The following is a 17,613-nucleotide window of genomic DNA, read 5'->3' as shown; positions in this document are numbered from 1 at the left end:
ATCCCTCTGGAAAGCAAGAGGGAAAAATAAGACTTTCTCTCTTGCCTCTCCTGGACCATCCACATGGTCATTGCCTAAACTTCAGAGAGACTTTGAGATGTGCTTGGAGATTTTAATCCATGACAACACAGCATGTAACTATGGCAACCCTTGAGATTGTGGTCCTATGTCATTGAACAAGCCCTTCTGTGTAGTTTTGGGTTGATCCCTCGTTTTTCTCATGATCATTGATACTCCACAAGGCTAGAAGAAGATTGACAGTCGTCATGAGTGTCTTCCATTTGCTAACAATTGCACCAGTAGACTTTGAATCTTACTAAAATGTTTGCCTATTGTCCTGCAGCCCAGTCTAACCTCATGAAGGTCTACAATTTTGTCCCCGAAGTCCTTAAACAACCGTTTGGTCTTTCCCACAGTGGAGAGGTTGCAGTCCTGTTTTATTTTAGTTGAAATGCTTTACTAATAATCGTGGCATGTATATGTGAACCTGTTTTGTGGCTTTACAAAACCTGCTCGGACCTGTACCAGAAAGGTGCAACGTTGAAATACAGACATAAACATATCCACACACAGAGTATATCTCCTAAGTGATAACTTTGTGATATGCATAAAGTTTTTGCGCTGCCCTCTTCAAACAACGTTTATGTACTGTGACCTTTTTATATACCCATACCTCAAATCAGGAATGGGTAAATTCTCAAACACAAATGAAGCTTTCGGCCTGAAAATTGTCATTTAGCAGAATTCCTCCCTTGCTATGTACGTCTATGTCTATGCACACTATACTTGGGTGGGGCTCCTTCTGCATGAATTACTGCCTCTATGTGGTGTGATAAGGAGGCAGCCAGCCTGTGGTTTTGCTGAGGTGTTCAGGAAACACCGATTGCCTTGATAGCAGTTGGTGGGTCTTAAGTCTCTCATCGTCCTCCTGAAGTCAAATAAGTGTAACTGATAAGAGGAGACAGTGTTTGCATACATTTTTAATTCAAGCATTTACAAAATGCTCCAACTCAGAACTCTGCCTGCAGAAAAATACTTGCTGTGATGCATCAACATCACAGAAATATTTTGCCGTCGAGTGAGGAACAGGAAGTGCTTATTAACACAGTGTTCTAACATCGAAAATAAAGAATAAGCAGTACAAAATCGCTGCTTTTAAAGTTCCATGTATCCTGATAATTATTTCAGTTTAACTTCAAACATCAATCTTTATTTACAAAGCCGGGAACGCATTTTCCTTTACTCATCCGGCTCGCCTCCTCCTGCATCTTGGGAGCTGGGTTTGGGCTTGGCCAGGTTGGCCCTGACCCGAGCCTGGTCCACGGCGTCCAGCAGGTTTTTGGAGTCCAGCGCTAGCGTGTGGGCAGCGGCCAGCATCTGTTTCTGACACTCCTCCTTCAGCGAGGTTACAGAGTTCTGCTGGGCGAGCCGCATCTTGTTGATGAGCTCGCCCAGATCCTTGTTCAGGAGTTTCTTGGTGCCTTCGATCTGAGATGGGGAGGAAGTCAAGCGATAGTCTTATCACTCTGAAGATCATCTCAAAGCCTTTTTTCATCTATCTTATCCATTGTTCGAGTGACAGAAAAATATCGTGATTAAGCTTTAAACCCATAGATGAGGCATAAACATCTAAAGTTTACCTCTGTGGTGACTGAGCTGTGCAGAGACGGCAGAATTTCATCAACACTTTGAATCAGACTCCGGAGAGTGATTCCTACAGCCTGCAGACAGCAAAGTGAGAAAGAGTGAAGAGCGCCCTCTCCTGGTGTTTTCACTTACAACCAACGATGAGGAGCATGGAGTCACCAAGACTCCAAGAGATGAGTGTACCTTGACAGCGGTGGGATACTCCGAGGCGGGCAGCGTGTTGACTTCGTTCTTCAGCTGCACCACCTGCTTCACCATCGCCATGACGCCGGTGTAGACCTCGTCTCCGGACCGGTCCAGCTCGGCTGTGGGCCGAGTCTGTGAGGCGGTGGGAGGCATTGAGGATTTCTCCGGGGGACCTGAGTCAAAAAAAATCAAAAGTTAACTCAAGACTCTTTAAAATATTTAATAAAACGTTCGATGCAGCTTTGATTTAAGCCGTTCCATTGTCGCTTGAGTGCATGTGTTTGGTTGTAAGCTGGTTAATGAGCCATTCGTTTGATTTAGAAGTGATGAATGCTGGTCTAATACTTGTGGGGGAGTATAGCAACTCGTCTGAGTAACACACAGAGAGAACTTTGGAAACCTTTGGCTCTACACGTCAATAACTAAATGACTAATTATGAAATTTTCTGAGAGGGAGTCGCAGGACGAGCAAGAGGTCAGATGACCTGGTCATTGAGCTTTGACGTCATTACTTGTGTAAAAACCCGTAAGGACCGTATGATCGAGACTCTCTTTTCTGAGAGCGGAACCCTTGTGTGACCAAAAACCAGTCCTGGTTAAATTAACAATGGAGAGAAGCAGCTTGGTCATTTTCTGTTCTCTCAATAAATGAAGATGCAACAGCCTTATTCCTTAATACGGCTGATGACATCAGGAAATAAAACCAAATAAAACCGATGACCAGGACTCACCATTTGCTGGGCTTTTTTCAGGAAGCTGTAGATAAAAAAAAATAAAAATAGAAAAGCAGGAAATTTGATGAGTTATATTTCTGTAATAAAAAAAAAAATCTTTTGAGGTAAAAAGTTGTTTGTTGGTGCAGCCAGACCAACTTTTACCCACACAAAGACGACCCAACTTATTTTAGGACTGTCTTATTCACACAAGGTCAAATAAAATCATACTACACCCTGACTAATATTTGGTTAAACTTTATATGAATATATATGAACCTATAGGTCAGTTTGACCATTCGGGTCAAATTGCCCAAGTTCAAAATACTCATGGTCCACATTTTTTACCCCCTTATAAACTTATAACTTATAAAAATACACATTGTGTAGAAAATCCAGAATGAATTCGAACTTCCACACCTTTTTATCTGGTTCTGTTTTATGAACTGCTAAAAAAGGTCCAAATTTACCATTAATATTACATTTCCTGATGAGTGCATGTAAATATATGAGCAGAATTGGGTTGCTATTATTTAACATATGCACTTAAATTCGTCAGAGAAATTTCCAGTGGTGGAAAAAAAAATACCTTGGTTAGTGAATCTTGTCTCACCACAGGATCCTATGAGCCAAAGAAAACCAACATGGTTCTGCGTCAGTGAATGCAGCAGTGTGGTGCCCAGTTTGTCGGTAGTAGTTCAGGTTAGGGTGTACGTGTTTTGGTGCGAGCGAGCGACATGTCTCACCAGTTGTCTCTCTTCCTGCTCCAGCCACTGTTTGTCCATCAGCATCTCTCGCCTCTGTCTCTGTAAAGTGTCCTCCACTCTCTCTTTCTCCCACAACATCCTGCTGTCTTTCTCCGGAGCCTAAAAAGCACACGGACGCAAATGAAACTACTGGCATTGCTATTTCTCTTTTTGTATTTCTTAAAATCTGGGTTATTTTCAGTCTAACTGTGGTTTTTGCCACACAACTCTTAGATCAATGTTCTGCTTTTTGGTTACCTTTATGCGTGCGAGGGTGTTGCCTTGAGCTCTGGATGGCTGATGATGGAGGAGCAGAAAAAGAGAAAATTAATGCTGAGTATTTCATAGTTAATTTAATATGAACAGAAGAAAATTAGAGTATTAATACAACAACAATCGGAACAAATTCTGACAATAAACAAAGACTCAGAGGAAAATTGAAGTCGCACCATCTAGGCAGCGCAGTCACTTTTCATCTATTTCTTTCTAAAGCTGTCAGCACCAAGGTGTGAAAAGTTGTTAGCTATTCAGAATCAGAAGTGAACTTTGGCTTAACTAACCTTTGGTGGGGGGTCTGTGCGCGTGGAGGAGAAAGACTGAGACCTTACTCTTGTAACATCTGTTTCCTGCTCCAACTCCATCTTGTGGATCTCACTGTCAAATAACAAGCATGTGTAAGCAATCCAACTGCTACTGGAGTAAAAGCCCGACATTTGGAGGAGTGCGTGTGTGTGTGTGTGTGCACCTGAAGGAGAAGACGAGCTCCCTGAAGGTGGGGCGGCTGTGGGGCTCGTAGGCCCAGCAGCGGGTGAGCAGGCCGTAGATGGGGGGAGGGCACTGCTGGGGTTTGTGGAGCCGGACTCCGGACTCCAGCTGGTTGATCACCTGCCCGTTTTCCAGCCAGTAAAAAGGCTGCTGGGCCATCGAGAAGATCTCCCAAACACACACACCTGTTGAAGACACACCCATGGTTGACTTTGTCGGTGATAAATCTGGTATATTATCGAAAGACATAAAGCAGGCGATGGGCTAAAAATATTTGGTTTGAACATTTTTCAATAAGAGCATCAGCTTTACCAAGTAATCATCTCTGACTTTTGATTTTAGTCCGTATCTCAAAGAAATGTTGCTTCAGTTCTGGTCACTCTGTTCATCTTTATCCATCTGCTTCTGGAGCTTTGGGGGCCGGTAACTCCCCCAGAATTGCCTCAGGCCTCTTGGCCGCTTCACTAAAAATGCTCTTGTTCCCCACAAACCTACCTATGTGTTGCTGGGTTTGTGGTTGTGCCATTCTATTTTTAGATAGTGATGCACAGAACCAAAGTATTCTGAAATGATCTTGTTGTAGAAAGAGAGTCTCGGTCTGAATGTGCGCCACACTTTTCAATTTTTACTTGCCAAGATTCTGAAAATTGTACTGTTTTCCTTCTACTTTACAAATATGCTCTTATAAAAACTTACATTTTTTAAGAGGTTTGAATACTTTTTCTTAGGAGCTGGCCCTTTTTTCCCTCTTAAACTGGAGCACGTTTTTCTTTTGTGAAAGTTGACGCACTAATTCTGTTGGGAGCCATTTTCTCAGTAGCTGTCAGATTTCCATCCTTTATAATTTACATGCAGTTTCTAAAACAGTAACCAAATGTTTGACTATGGAAAAACAAATAAAGAAACTTCATCTAGAAATGTTCCAGGTTGCTAGAGACTATGAGCACTAATCTAGTCCCATAGCTTTTCTGTGGAGGATTTGAGAGCAGACTTTAGGTGAGTGTTAACAAACGATAAAAAACTAAAATAGGACTTCTTCTGGTGAGTTGTTAGGAGGAACTCTATGATCCGTGTATGCATTTTTTGTCACTGCGGTGAGCTTCACACAGACTGTTCTGACCATAAAAAAAAATGAAGAGAAGCCTAACATGATGTGTCAGCATAAAGAGGCTCGATTCAGTGAGCATTACATGGACTCCCATATGGTTTCAGTATTTAGAGCTGATTTTACTCGGTTTGGTTTCGTTCAGGGTTTGCTTCATAGTTCCCTTTGACAGACCATGTCTACATAAATAGATTTAAAAATTAAAATGAACAGTGTAAAAAAGACTTTTCATGAAGTGTCTATTGGTTAGTAGGAAGGTGTGTTTTCTCATTACCAAACATCCAGACGTCGCTGGCTGAGGTGAAGCGTCTAAAGTTGATGGATTCAGGAGCCATCCATTTGATCGGTAATCGACTGACAGAGGCTGCACACAGAGGAAGAGAACAGGATCCAAAAATACACTGGAAGTTAAATTGTGTTTTACTGACATTTATAAAACCCAAATAAATAAATAAATAAATAAATAAAAAGGATAAATGGATACAGGGCAGCTGCGTTTCTGTACCTTTATAATATTCTTGTTCATCAACGTAGCGAGAGAGTCCAAAATCTCCGAGCTTAACGCATTCAGCGGATGCAACCAGGACGTTTCTAACGGCGATATCTCTGCAAACACAAGCAGTGATAAGAGATAAAAATGAAATTCCAGAAATATTGCAGTGGCTTAAAGATTTCAGGAGTTGCTTAAATGGAAAGAGCAGAAAGCAACAGTTACCCCTGCTGCTGGTGTACCTTATCTTTCCACTTAACTTTCCATGAATGATCTTAGATACAGAACTAAAGAGGTTGTTAAAGAGATTAACTGAAAGTCCCTGCACTTTGACCAACATAGAAAAGTAAGGTACAAATTTTAAAAAAGCCTGAGTTGCTTGTTTGTTCACTTTAGCGATGTTACCTGTGTACCATGCTGAGTCCCTCTAGGTAAGCCAAGGCTTTGCAGATTTGTAGACAGTACTGCGTTAGCTTTGCTGTGGTCAGGATGTACTGCTGCTCCACAAGGTAGTTTCCCAGCTTGCAGATAAACACACACATGAGCATAACAATGACTAACTGTACTGGTTGTGATAATCAGGCCAGATGCACGAGAAGCTGCTCAACTTTACAGTCTGAACTCAGAACCACACCTCTCCATGTTCGTAGAGCTCCATGACGATCCAGACCGGGTCGACCTCAATGACCCCGATGAGACGCACAATGTGAGGGTGGTCCAGGTTTTTCATGAGATCTGCAATAAAGGAATCAACACAGATCAATAAAAACATAACATTTGTAAATTATCTGTAATACAGATGTTACCTACGGTGTTTTTATTGTTTTTTTTTAACCGTTGACATAGTGGAGAACATCTCAGCATTACCACAGAAGCTAACATCAACACTCTTCCTTATTTCCACTCTTAATTTCTCTTTGACGTCCATAAAATATTATTGAAATTGAATTTGAGGGTGCACCCAATCAGTGCCAAGGAAAATAAATGGTTCTCCTGAATTGGCTGGATTTGGAAACAGCAGCTAATAGAATATCAAGCAGCATTATGCCTAGTTATTTCAGCTTCCCAAACTACATTTTTAAAAAATATTTTAGCTCTTTGAAAAAGTTCTGCGAGTCGGCGAATTTTCTGCAAATAATTTGGAGGTACCTCCAACAGAAGGTTCACCCGACTGGGTGAATCTGCAAATACTGAACTGCACATAGTTGATGGTTCATTATATCTAGTGTTTGCGGAGTGTCAGCCAAAGCCCAGAGTAAAGCTGAACTTGTCACGTTAGCTGAGAAAAATGCAGAATTTGACTGAATGAACAACATCTATACAGCCAAGCACAATAGTGAAAACATTTTTTATAATCCGAAACGTAAACCCCATGGCAACAACAGTTTATCCACCAAGTTCAAAGCCAATGTTTCGGTGGACGCCATATATGACAGTGTGTTTGGCTAACCTACTTAGCAACAAGTTCCCGGTGTTAGTTGTTGGTGTAACACTTGGCAGTTTATAGCATGATGAGGCTCACAGCTAGCGGTCACAACCACAGCTAGAAACCAAAACCAGAAAATAAAAGAGAAGCAGGCGATAGATTTTAACCTAGAACTATAAAAGTCTTATACTCGAGGTTCCTGTGAAAGTACTGAAACTGCTTCAAATGTTTCACATTTTGCTATATTACAGCCACAACAATGTATTTCATTGGAATTTTATGCGATAGAATCAAAACCAAGTACCATACATGGCGTAATTGTGAAATGTTAAACAACTGTCACACTTTTTGCAATTAAAATTCAAGATCCTTATGACATTTTGTATCAAATCATCATGAATCAAATTCAGTTTGCTCTAAATTAAATAAGGTGTTGCCATCATTTTTTTTAAACACACTGGCCTAAATTAAAGCCTGAAAGAAGCTTAGTTTAGATTTTCCCCACTGGAGCTGTGGTTTCTATCTAAGCCTGTTTCACAAAGCCACAAGCAGACAACAGGAAGTCAGAAGAAACGGCGCTCTGATCAAGAACACGTAGCGTCCAAACAAGGGAAAGGCGATGTTTCACCTTTTCTTTTAAATATCACGTTTCCGCAAAATAAACGCCTCCCTGAAGTGTTTTCTATTAAAAGCAACGGAAGAAAGTTGGTAATGTTTCGGTCACATCATCATCATCATCATCATCATCAGCGTTGACACGAAGAAAGGTCGAGACGTGAGTAATGGAGAAGCTGTCTGAATGGGTCTGAGCAGGAAACAATCACTGCAGCAGCCATGCACTCACCAGCTTCACTTAGAAACTTCTCCTTCACATCCGCCGAGCAGTCTTTGCACGTTTTGATCGCCACGCAGATTCTCTCTCCGCTCTGCAAACACACGTCATCGCAATAGCAACTCATTCAGTGTTTTTTTTTTTTTTTTTTTTAGAAAGACTTACAGTTCTGTTAAGGCAGTGTGGAGATTAGGTTGAGTTTAGTGCTGATAGAAAAGTACGTACAGTGGCAACTATGGCTGAGCGATTTGACTTAAAGATAAAATCTCTGATTTTTTGTGTGTTGCTTTCTTAAAAAACAAAAAGAAAAATAGAAATTACAAATGACTGAAAATATTTTCAAAAAGTGGCTTTTACTTCCATCATTCCTTCTTTGAGTTATATGATTTAATGTTAGGATCAGGCTATATGAGTGTAACAAAACAAAATAAGAAAAAAGTTGCGGAATTATTGTTTTTTCTTTTTTTTTTTAAATCAATACTTAATTCTCCTAACAATACAACTTTTTTGTATTATTTTGACTTTATTGTTACATTATGACTTTATTTTTCTAAAAAAAAAAATAGCCTGACCTTTACGTTTCGTCATAGAGTTACCCGAATTCAAAGTCCAACTAAATAGAAGTTGTCAAACAAGATGGTGGACCTTTGACATGCTGACATCATCACTATGAACTATGGCAGTGCATTAAATCTTCTAAAATTAAATCTTCAAAAACCAAAATTTTAATTAATCAATAAAATTGATTTATCACCCTGCCCTAATAGCAACATATGAATGAAACTTAAACCGAGACAAACTCACTGGACTTTTGTAAACTCCCTCTTGGACTTCACCAAAAAATCCCTCGCCGAGGATCCGACCTACAACGATGTCATCTCTGGAGATCCGATGTTTGTCTAAGCACAAAAAGAAAAAAATATGGAAGAAAGAAATTTCTGAGGATTCAATAAGATGTAGCTGTGCTACCGAATGCCTTTCACACTTGGAGCCCCTTGAAAAAACATCCACAGCTAAAGCAAATGAATTACACTGGCATAATATGATGGTATGCATGAAGCGGGCTGCTGCTTTCAGGCTCAGTGTGAAGACGGTTGGACCGCTGTGCTTTACTCGCTTTGAATTACAGAAATAGTTTTGTGTCTCTAGTTTATTAAGACGCGCTTGTAGATGGCGTCTAATGGTCGTCATGGAGACTTGTTTACCTCAAGCGACCTTTTGAGAATTTTGTTCCACCTATTCTTGCTTCGTCCCCCCACCAGATAAACCTCAGTTGGTCTCCAGCGTTGCTTGACATCATTTTCCTTAAGATGTTTTTATATTATGGCATTTTCTTTATTTTCTTTCTTTTTTTTATTGTTTTTATTTGTGAACATTATGAAGCACTTTGTGATTGTCTGAGAACAATGCTGCATTATTTGCCTAATTTAAGATGAATTTTTACTCACCATCATACTTTGCGGTCTGTTCTGGGATCTCTGCATAAATATCCGAACCTAAAAGTTAAGTGAAAAAAAAAAAAAAAAACATTTTAAAACAGCGCTTACATTCAGCATTTATTACTCAATTAAAACCTTTCTAAATGTAGTTGGAATAGTGAGATGCAAGTAAAAACTCAAGACATGAGAGTCTGTTCAGTTTATAAATGAAGATATTGACTTACTTGAACCTCTGTCTGGGCCAGAGGGACCAGCTCTGGAATGAAATGTAGAGAAAATCTTGTTTTGGTGTTCAAAGATGGAAATAACATGCAAGTAATGCTTGAATAACATTCTTTTTCAAACAGAGAGGAAAATGAAAGAAAATGTCAATTAAAATGCAGAGGAAAAGAGGAAGCACAAAAATAAACCCAACACCTACACAGTTTTTGCTTTTGGCGTGTTTACCAAAAAAAAAAAAATGTTTGAGTGTCATGAACATTTTTGAAACTTGACCCATAATAGTCACCTTTGAGGTATGTCGGGAAGCTTTAGCCTCGTGTCTCTTCCTGTGAAGACCAAATACAGCACTTTCATTATGACTTAGTGACATCGAGGTTGTAAAGCGGGACTTCTTTTTTTTTTTTAAGTACATTTTGCTTTTTTATATTTTTATACCACAGTGATTTTGCCCTACGACATACTGTGATGGTACCTTTGTTAGGTCTGATCATGAGCGATTTCTCGGCTTTTCCTTCCAGTCGGCAGTAGCCATCGATCAGGTCGGCCATGTTCTCTGCTACGGTCAGGGAGGAAATGTTCACTGCAAGCGGCTGCGGAGTTGAAAGCACAAGATAATCTGCTTTAGGTGAACATGTTGGGGTTTGAAAGTCACAAAAATAGTGCAACTCAGAAGCCACATCAGGATGCAAAGGAAATATGAAGAAAAGGAGAAGCTTGGCTTGGCACTCCCAGAACAGTAAAAGTTTTCATATGACTGGAGGATGTAGGTAGTGGTCCAAAAGTGGAACCATGCTGGGGTGTTTTTGGTCAAATTAGACATTAAAAAAAAAAGGTTCTTGGGCAAAATTACTTGTGAATCTCAATTGTTGTACCACTGACACCTCTTTAAGACTGTTAATAACCCTTCAAGTTCCTGTTATTCTTAGATAAAACTTGTTTTTTCTAGTTTGCCAGAAGGATATATTTTATTTCTGATTCTTGGATCTCAGAATAACCCTACACTGAGCAATCCTAAGTATGTTTCAGCTCCTGTTTCTTTAAGTTTTGCTTGTTCAGCTAACTGACTGTGTCAGTGTCTCCTGGTTAGCTACTGAGCAGTCATTAGATAAGCATGCTAATACAATGAGGAACTGGCTCAAACCAGAGAAAGAGATGCATTTATTAAGTCGCATGCACAAAAGCACTGAGAAGGATGTGAGTGCTTTGCCTTATACCCGTCATCACACGACTTTCTCCTGCTACTCTAACTGTGAAACTACTGAGTCGGAAAGTGAAGTGCTACCTGTTTGGATCCCTCTATGTGCACGGTGAGGAGAGCGCGGCCGTCAGGCTCAGCGGTGCAGGAGATGCTGCGAACGTCAGAGAACTTGGCCAGACAGACGGGCTGCGAAACAGACAGTATTTCTGATTAACACTGATGTACTTTGGAACTGCTGGTTAAGTTGAAGCAATGAAGAGCTAAAGTTAATTAAACTCCGACTTCATACCCGCGTGTTGCCATTGCAACCCAACCCACTTCCATTTTCTTAACAGATTATGATCAATTTTATTTTCGTTAGTTTCTTTTTTTTTTCTTTTATGATTTATGGAGATAAATAGTCTCAAAATGCATTTTAAGAATTTACAATCCACCCTTTACCTCTTAGATGTTGTTCTGACTGTGACCCTTGACCAAACCAAAATAAGTCTGAGCAACATTTCCCTGTTGTAGACTATAAGTAAAGTAGATTAGAGAAAAAAAATGAAAGCAAATATCACATACTCAGGAGGAGCTGCAGGGATCCACAGCTCAAGTGGAGAAATATTTCACTTTTTAGAATATTTTTGCTAAAATAATTGAAGAAATCAACTGGTGTGATTAATAAGTTGGACGATGAAAAGATTTCCACTCACTTTTGAGTTATCCATTTGTTGACTGATCCCGGCGGCTCCTATGACCAGGTCTATAGCCAGATTCCAGCCGTGCTACAGAAAAGCAGAACACAGAAAGGTTCTGCATGTTAAATAGCACTTTTCTGCTTTTTCTAAAAGGCATACATCTTCCATATCTCTCAGTATATGCAACATAAAACTCATTCATCGCTTTGAGAAAGTATGTCTTATGTTTACAATTTTGAGGGACACCTAGATGTTCCAGGTTGTCCAGATTGATTAATGCATGACGTCACAAGACGGCTCACCACCAGCTGGCAGCCGTAGCTCTCCTCGGTGATGCTGTAGCACTGAGACAACGTGGTGAAGAACTTCGCCATGCACTGGTCCTGCTGAAACGTCGAGTAGCTCTGGAAGGTCTGCTGGATCAGCCGGCGCAACTGCTTGGGCTGGCACGCGACCACACAGACAGACGGCATCATTCGCTGACGAATCAGTGGCGAGAACAAAACGACACGTGGTCTGGAGGTGACTGTACCTTCATGCTGTCTATGAGCTCTCTGGGAAAGAACAGGTCCAGCCCTACATCTTTCCTAAAGAGTGGAGTGAAGACATGTTGGTGTTTTTACAGCTACAATTTTATGCTTCGATCAGACGGCTTCCAGATGCGCCTCTGCCTGCTTGAACACTATTTTGCTGAAAGACCGTAAAGACTTTACTTACTCCAGCAGTTCAAAGTTGGACTTCTTCTCCAGTCCATTTGGATTCATGTCCTTGTAGAACCTCCTGCAGCAACAACACCAGGATTTAGCTGTCAGTACCAACACGACTTGTCCGTCTTCTTCTTTAAGCCTCGATGAAACATCAGCCGTTCTTTACCTGATCTCCAGACAACCAAGCTGTAAGGCCATCCCATCGCTGACTTTGGAGGCATAATTTTGCATGTAATCACTTCGTACCTGTTGAAAACAAAAAGCTTTTTTTTGATATTTACCAAACATTTTTAGCAGGATCTTAGTTTAACCCTGATGTTCAATGAATTTCCTATCACTGAAAAAGTAATCTGGAAATTCTTAAAAGGTGGACAGCTATAGATATTTGACCTGTTGGTAAAAGTAGAGCATGGTTGTTCTGTCATCCATAAAGGTCTCCATGAAGTCTGACGGGATGTATCTGATCCTCAGATCATATCTGTACAAACAAACATCATAATTAGCTAATCGGAAATAGAATATGCAGGACTCTAGAGTGCAAGCCCATATTGTTGTGTAACTCAATCAGAGATCATGAAGGGCTAAGGCCTAACTGAGCGCATATAACTATGTGCACAAACAATAATTTGTCAAATGTTCACTTAAATCGCACATACACTTATGATTTGGATTTCCTTTATTTCATTCATTTACTTAAAGTTTAAATTTCATGTCACTGAAGCACTTTAAACACTCTTCAGTAAGTTCCCTGTCTTGGACAACACATAAGAACTTATGTTCAATAGATTAAACGCGTACAAGTCAACACTGCATTTATAGGCAGTGATTTCATTTTTGTTTTAAGTGAAATACTTTAAAACTGAAGTTAAATGTGAAAATATGCGTACACCTAACTTTAGTAGTGGTGTTGCAAATAAGAAAAAAGAAGTTCCATGAAACCAGTGAAAAAAGTTAAATTTAGAGCTGATATGTTTCAACTGGTTTTTGAGCCAAACTGATTTACCAGATCTGCATTTTTCAGCATCAGAATCGGCTTTATTGGTCACGTTTCTGCTCACAACCAAGAAATTTGACTTGCATTCACTGCACAGACATTTCTAAAATAACTATAAACAATATGGTTGTAAATAAAAAAAAGATTTTATTCCACTTTTATAGATCGTCAGGGTTTCTTTAAATTATAAAACAGATGTTATCTAAAAGTTAAAAGCTTACGTTTCGATAAAACTGTTTTTTTATAATGATTTCTACTTAGATGACTAACTTTTGTAGTAGTTTATCACATCAAAGCTAGTTTTTCTTTCTCATTTAGTCATGTTTGAGTTAGATAACATAATTATTCTAAAATAAAAACGGAGCTTTTAAAAAAATGTTTTTCAGCCTTTAGATCACTTTACTTGTATCTGTTTTTCTTTTTTTTTTAAGTGTACTGTAAGGGTCTTACTTTAGATTTAGTTTAGAGGCCAAACAAAGCCTTTGAAATCTTTTTTCTTGAAATTTGTTAAATTATTCTTGCTGATCATAAACTGCAAATTCAAGGATCTGTTTTCGATTCTTACCAGATCCATGCCAGATTTTTTCAGCATTATGTATTTTATCTCATTTAAGTTTGTCCAGAAAAAAAAAACACAAGAAAAAAAAAAAACGGTATAATAGCACATTTGGTCAATCAGCAGCTAGCTTTAATTTTTACATGAATTGTGTAAAACGAGAGCTATACCATGCTATATCCATAATGTCATTATAAAAAATTGATTGAAAATCTATAAAACTGAGTCTGAAAAAGTTTGAAATTTAGAAATTTATTTTTAATCAAAGCTGAAATATTTCACATTCATCAGAACAAAAAATTTGTTTAAGGTTAGGAAATTTGAGTCACAATCTGCAGTTTATATCAGTTTATCTCCACCAATCAAAACTAGGAATAGAAGCAGTCACTGACCTCCACTCGGCCTCGATGTGCTGCTGTTCATAGCGATGTGTCAGCTCGGTCACGGTCAGATCCGGATGCAGCCAGTGCATCTCTGAAGACTTGAGGTGTTTGAGAAGAAGGCCGTAACAGAGCCTGTGCTTTATGTCTGGACCCACACAGCCACTGGACAGCACCGTATGGATGACGTTCTAGAGGAGAAGCAATTGTTAGCATGTGATTATCCTTTGACATTTTCATAATGGCTGCCAGAAAAGCTGAGTAAATCCTCATGTCGGCTTTTTTCTCAACCCAAAGCTTTTACTTTGACACTTTCCTCAGCTAATGGTGCAAATTGGAAACGTATTATTGACTCATTATTGACAGCAAACTCTCGAACAAGCAAGGCGACTTGGTTGCAAACAGTCTCGCAACCGAGGCAGCGATGTTATCAGTTCTCTGTAAACGTTTTGAGTTGAAGCAGAAATGGCAGAAGATGTGCTGAGGGCTTTGCAAGGCGTCAACATCAAGTCTGAACTGAGGTAACTCCCTTTTACAAGCTGAGAAAAGCAGTGGACAAACAGCCAGATAATGCTGAGATCACTGGAAATGTAGGTTTATGGGACAAATTAATAACACAGCTGAGTGAAGCTTAGAGGACAGCAGCGTAGGACAGTATCTACTCATCCTAAATGATGAATTCAGGTAAGCTGGGGCTGCAGGGAACTAACTAAGCTTCAATAACCAACTTTTGATTAAGAAAAAATAATAAGAAAGCCTCCTGAAATCCGATTTTAAACTCGAAAAGTTATTTATTCTGTCAGCAACTTCAACAGCCGGTTTCACTACAGCGCATTAATACTTATTCTTTTATTTTTTTCAGTTTTAGCCATTAGCGTTTCACTAAATCAGGCAAATGCATAACAGGATTTAAATGTACAGAATTCTAAGAAATGCGTCGTTGGAGCTTATATTGCTAATAGTCGACACCTAAACGAGCAGTTTGACAATTCAATTGAATTTATACCAGACATGTCAGCATAGAAAATTTGAAAAAAAAAAAAAAAAAAAAAATCACATTTTATTGAATTAGATTTCATTTGACTTAATTGAATTAAACTGAAAACTGCACACACTTCAGTAACAATCTGCAGCTCATGATGGAGTTTTGTTTCAAAAACGGAAAGACTCATGTTCTCACCTGCGCTGTTGATATACAAGGGAAGAGAAATAATGCAGAGCAAAGATGAAGTTAAACAGAGCTCTCACTTACGTACAAGCTGCTATTAACGGTGCAGCGCAGCTATCTGTAGCAGGAATTTAGAGCAAAATAAATTTAAGATCCATTTGTTTCTGTCACATAACACCTATTTAAGCAAGTAAATGTTGTAGTGAGCATGCTCAGTAGTTCTTAATAGAAGTGTAAGTAGTGTTGCTTTGACAGTGATGATAAATATAGCAGCCGCCATGGTAAAGGTTCCTCCAGCAATGATGACTGTGCTGCAAATGTCAAAAACTTTTAAAAGAAGTTACCAAATATGTACTTTCTTGCATAGAGAATTTAACATGCTAATTTTTATGATGCTGTGTGTGAAATGTAACCACACTACCCTAACAGGTTGAGTAATCAAATAACCAAACTTTTTCCTGTGGTATTCAAATTGCTATTTAAGATTGAATGTGCCGTTGGCTGGAGAATAATCAAAAAACGTCATCCCTTCTAAACCTCTGTACTCTGAAAATACACAGAATTACGTAATGTGTTCACATTTTCACTATTTGATGAAACTTTCTTCGTAGTGCACACATGGGAACTTTTTTTTTCTTCCGACATTGGGAAACATGTTTTTTGGGGTTCCAGAGTGAAAATTTTGCTCAGATATTTGTGTGGACAGTGAAAAACACCTGTTTTCTAAAAACACTGATGTATTAGCTCAGCCTCTAACCTGAAATATAATCCTCAACTTGCATAACAACAACAGTGCCGGATTACATATTCGCCGTCTTGTAGTTGATTATTTGTATAATACAACGTGACACAAAGAAGCTTGACTTTGTTGCTTGCCAAAAATTGCGTTTTTGTCTGTTCTTTGAGTTTCTGTGTGGATGAAAACGTTCTCATGTGGACGAGGCATCTTCCTCTTCCTGCTAAAAGTGAGTCGTTCCTTTCCACTGTTGCCACATGCTTGCTCAGCACTGGGAATTATTGCTAATTGAAGACTAGTCTCTCTTTGACAGAAATTCACCGTACATTTGGCAACATGACTTGAACTTGAATAAATTTGCCTTGGATTGTGACAAAGACCCAACCACTTTGAGAGATTCTTATGTTTTAAGTTTGAAGAGCATCTAAATAATATTTAGCCACCGTGCTGAAATGAGCAGAAGAGCTCTTCAGGGATGGAAACCTGAAAGGTCGGTTGATGGTGCGGCATTACACAACCTTTCGGCTGTTTATTTCCTGTGTCTTGACTGACTTTTCACAGTGTGTTGCTGTAATCAAAGACGGGCTGGAAATGAGCAAAGGAGCATACCTTGATCGTCCAGCCCTCCTCACAGCGGACCAGCTTGAAGTTCTTTCCCAGGTTGGAGCTGTTGCTGAGGAAGCACACTTTGATAATCTTCACCGGGAAGATGCTATCCCTGCCCACGTGGGTGGTGGGAGACATATCCGAGGAATCTGTCGGGCTGGTGGGAGACATGCTCCTCCAGGTCAAGGTGTTGACGTCGCCTGACATTGTTCGCACGGAAGCGGACGCAGGGCACGTAGACTACTGCAGAAAGACGCACATGACTGTCACCGTTTCACTCTGATGCTTCCTTCTGCCTCATAAAGAAAACCCAAAGGGCGGCATTGGAGCTGAAAAGCACAAAGAGAGTCGGTCACAGTTAAAACAAGTTAAGAGAGCAGATCGGCAAACTGTTCTGTTCGCGCTGCGTACCTGTTGCTCTCACCCGTCGTCTTCTCCTTCCACGGCTCAGAAATCCCCTTCCAGATCTCTAAAACCGAACACAACTAAGTTCAGCGACACCGACCTCAACATCACTCGAATAAGAGCAGACAAGCAGCTCAGTTTTACAGCTCGAAAGCAAAGAATCACCCAAAGCAGAGAGCTGAAGGCGAATAATATCAGTTGCTGAAAGAGGAAACGCACAGAGGGGTGAATAAGGAAGTGGAAGGGCAGCTACAGAAAAAACTGACATGCCTGATGAAACCTCTGTGACTGTTACTGCCTGTTTCTTATGCAGTGGCAGAGCCAAGCATCATACCTACAGCAGCACTCTGGCCACGGCCCATCTAACTTTCACTTCCGCTTGCAAAACTTTTGAAAATGTTTAATTTGTTCTCATTACATCCAGACTTAGAAGTTTGTGAAATTCAAACTTAAAGCCTCTTAATTGTTTTCTAAGCATATAAGCCTAGCATTGTTCAGCTTGTTTGACTTTAATAAAGATAAGTAGCTGTTTTCAGACTTGGAAACTTCTCACTTGCACTCAATTTGTAAGTCGGTTATGAATATGTGCAAAACCACTTTAGTTTCCTCGTC

General features: G+C 39.7%; 1 protein-coding gene across 2 annotated transcripts; it reads right to left on the bottom strand.

Moving 5' to 3' along the window:
• Positions 1 to 967: 967 nt before the first annotated feature.
• On the bottom strand, positions 968 to 17,264 carry LOC106907187 (protein-tyrosine kinase 2-beta-like). 2 transcript variants are annotated; one of them, XM_014972773.2, is made up of 29 exons: positions 17,008 to 17,264; positions 16,600 to 16,925; positions 14,099 to 14,277; positions 12,547 to 12,634; positions 12,323 to 12,402; positions 12,167 to 12,229; positions 11,982 to 12,036; positions 11,752 to 11,892; positions 11,465 to 11,536; positions 10,854 to 10,955; positions 10,044 to 10,161; positions 9,858 to 9,897; positions 9,574 to 9,605; positions 9,359 to 9,406; positions 8,715 to 8,809; positions 7,923 to 8,004; positions 6,287 to 6,387; positions 6,058 to 6,173; positions 5,668 to 5,768; positions 5,437 to 5,526; positions 4,038 to 4,242; positions 3,853 to 3,946; positions 3,551 to 3,589; positions 3,293 to 3,412; positions 3,136 to 3,168; positions 2,565 to 2,589; positions 1,831 to 2,006; positions 1,641 to 1,721; positions 968 to 1,488 (listed from the first exon to the last, which is right to left on the bottom strand). In XM_014972773.2, the coding sequence occupies exons 2-29, from the start codon at positions 16,801 to 16,803 to the stop codon at positions 1,240 to 1,242; spliced, it is 2,829 nt and encodes a 942-aa protein (XP_014828259.2). In that variant the 5' UTR covers positions 16,804 to 16,925; positions 17,008 to 17,264; the 3' UTR covers positions 968 to 1,239. The 2 variants fall into 2 exon arrangements, with proteins under 2 accessions (XP_014828259.2, XP_014828260.2); XM_014972774.2 differs by having other exon boundaries at positions 16,600 to 16,839; positions 17,021 to 17,264.
• Positions 17,265 to 17,613: the final 349 nt, after the last annotated feature.

Source organism: Poecilia mexicana, unplaced genomic scaffold (assembly GCF_051168715.1).
Source record: "Poecilia mexicana isolate PSO_F unplaced genomic scaffold, ASM5116871v1 scaffold_2, whole genome shotgun sequence".
NCBI lineage: Eukaryota > Metazoa > Chordata > Actinopteri > Cyprinodontiformes > Poeciliidae > Poecilia > Poecilia mexicana.
Note: the sequence above shows the minus strand (reverse complement) of the source record. Positions and strands in the feature narration are given on the sequence as shown.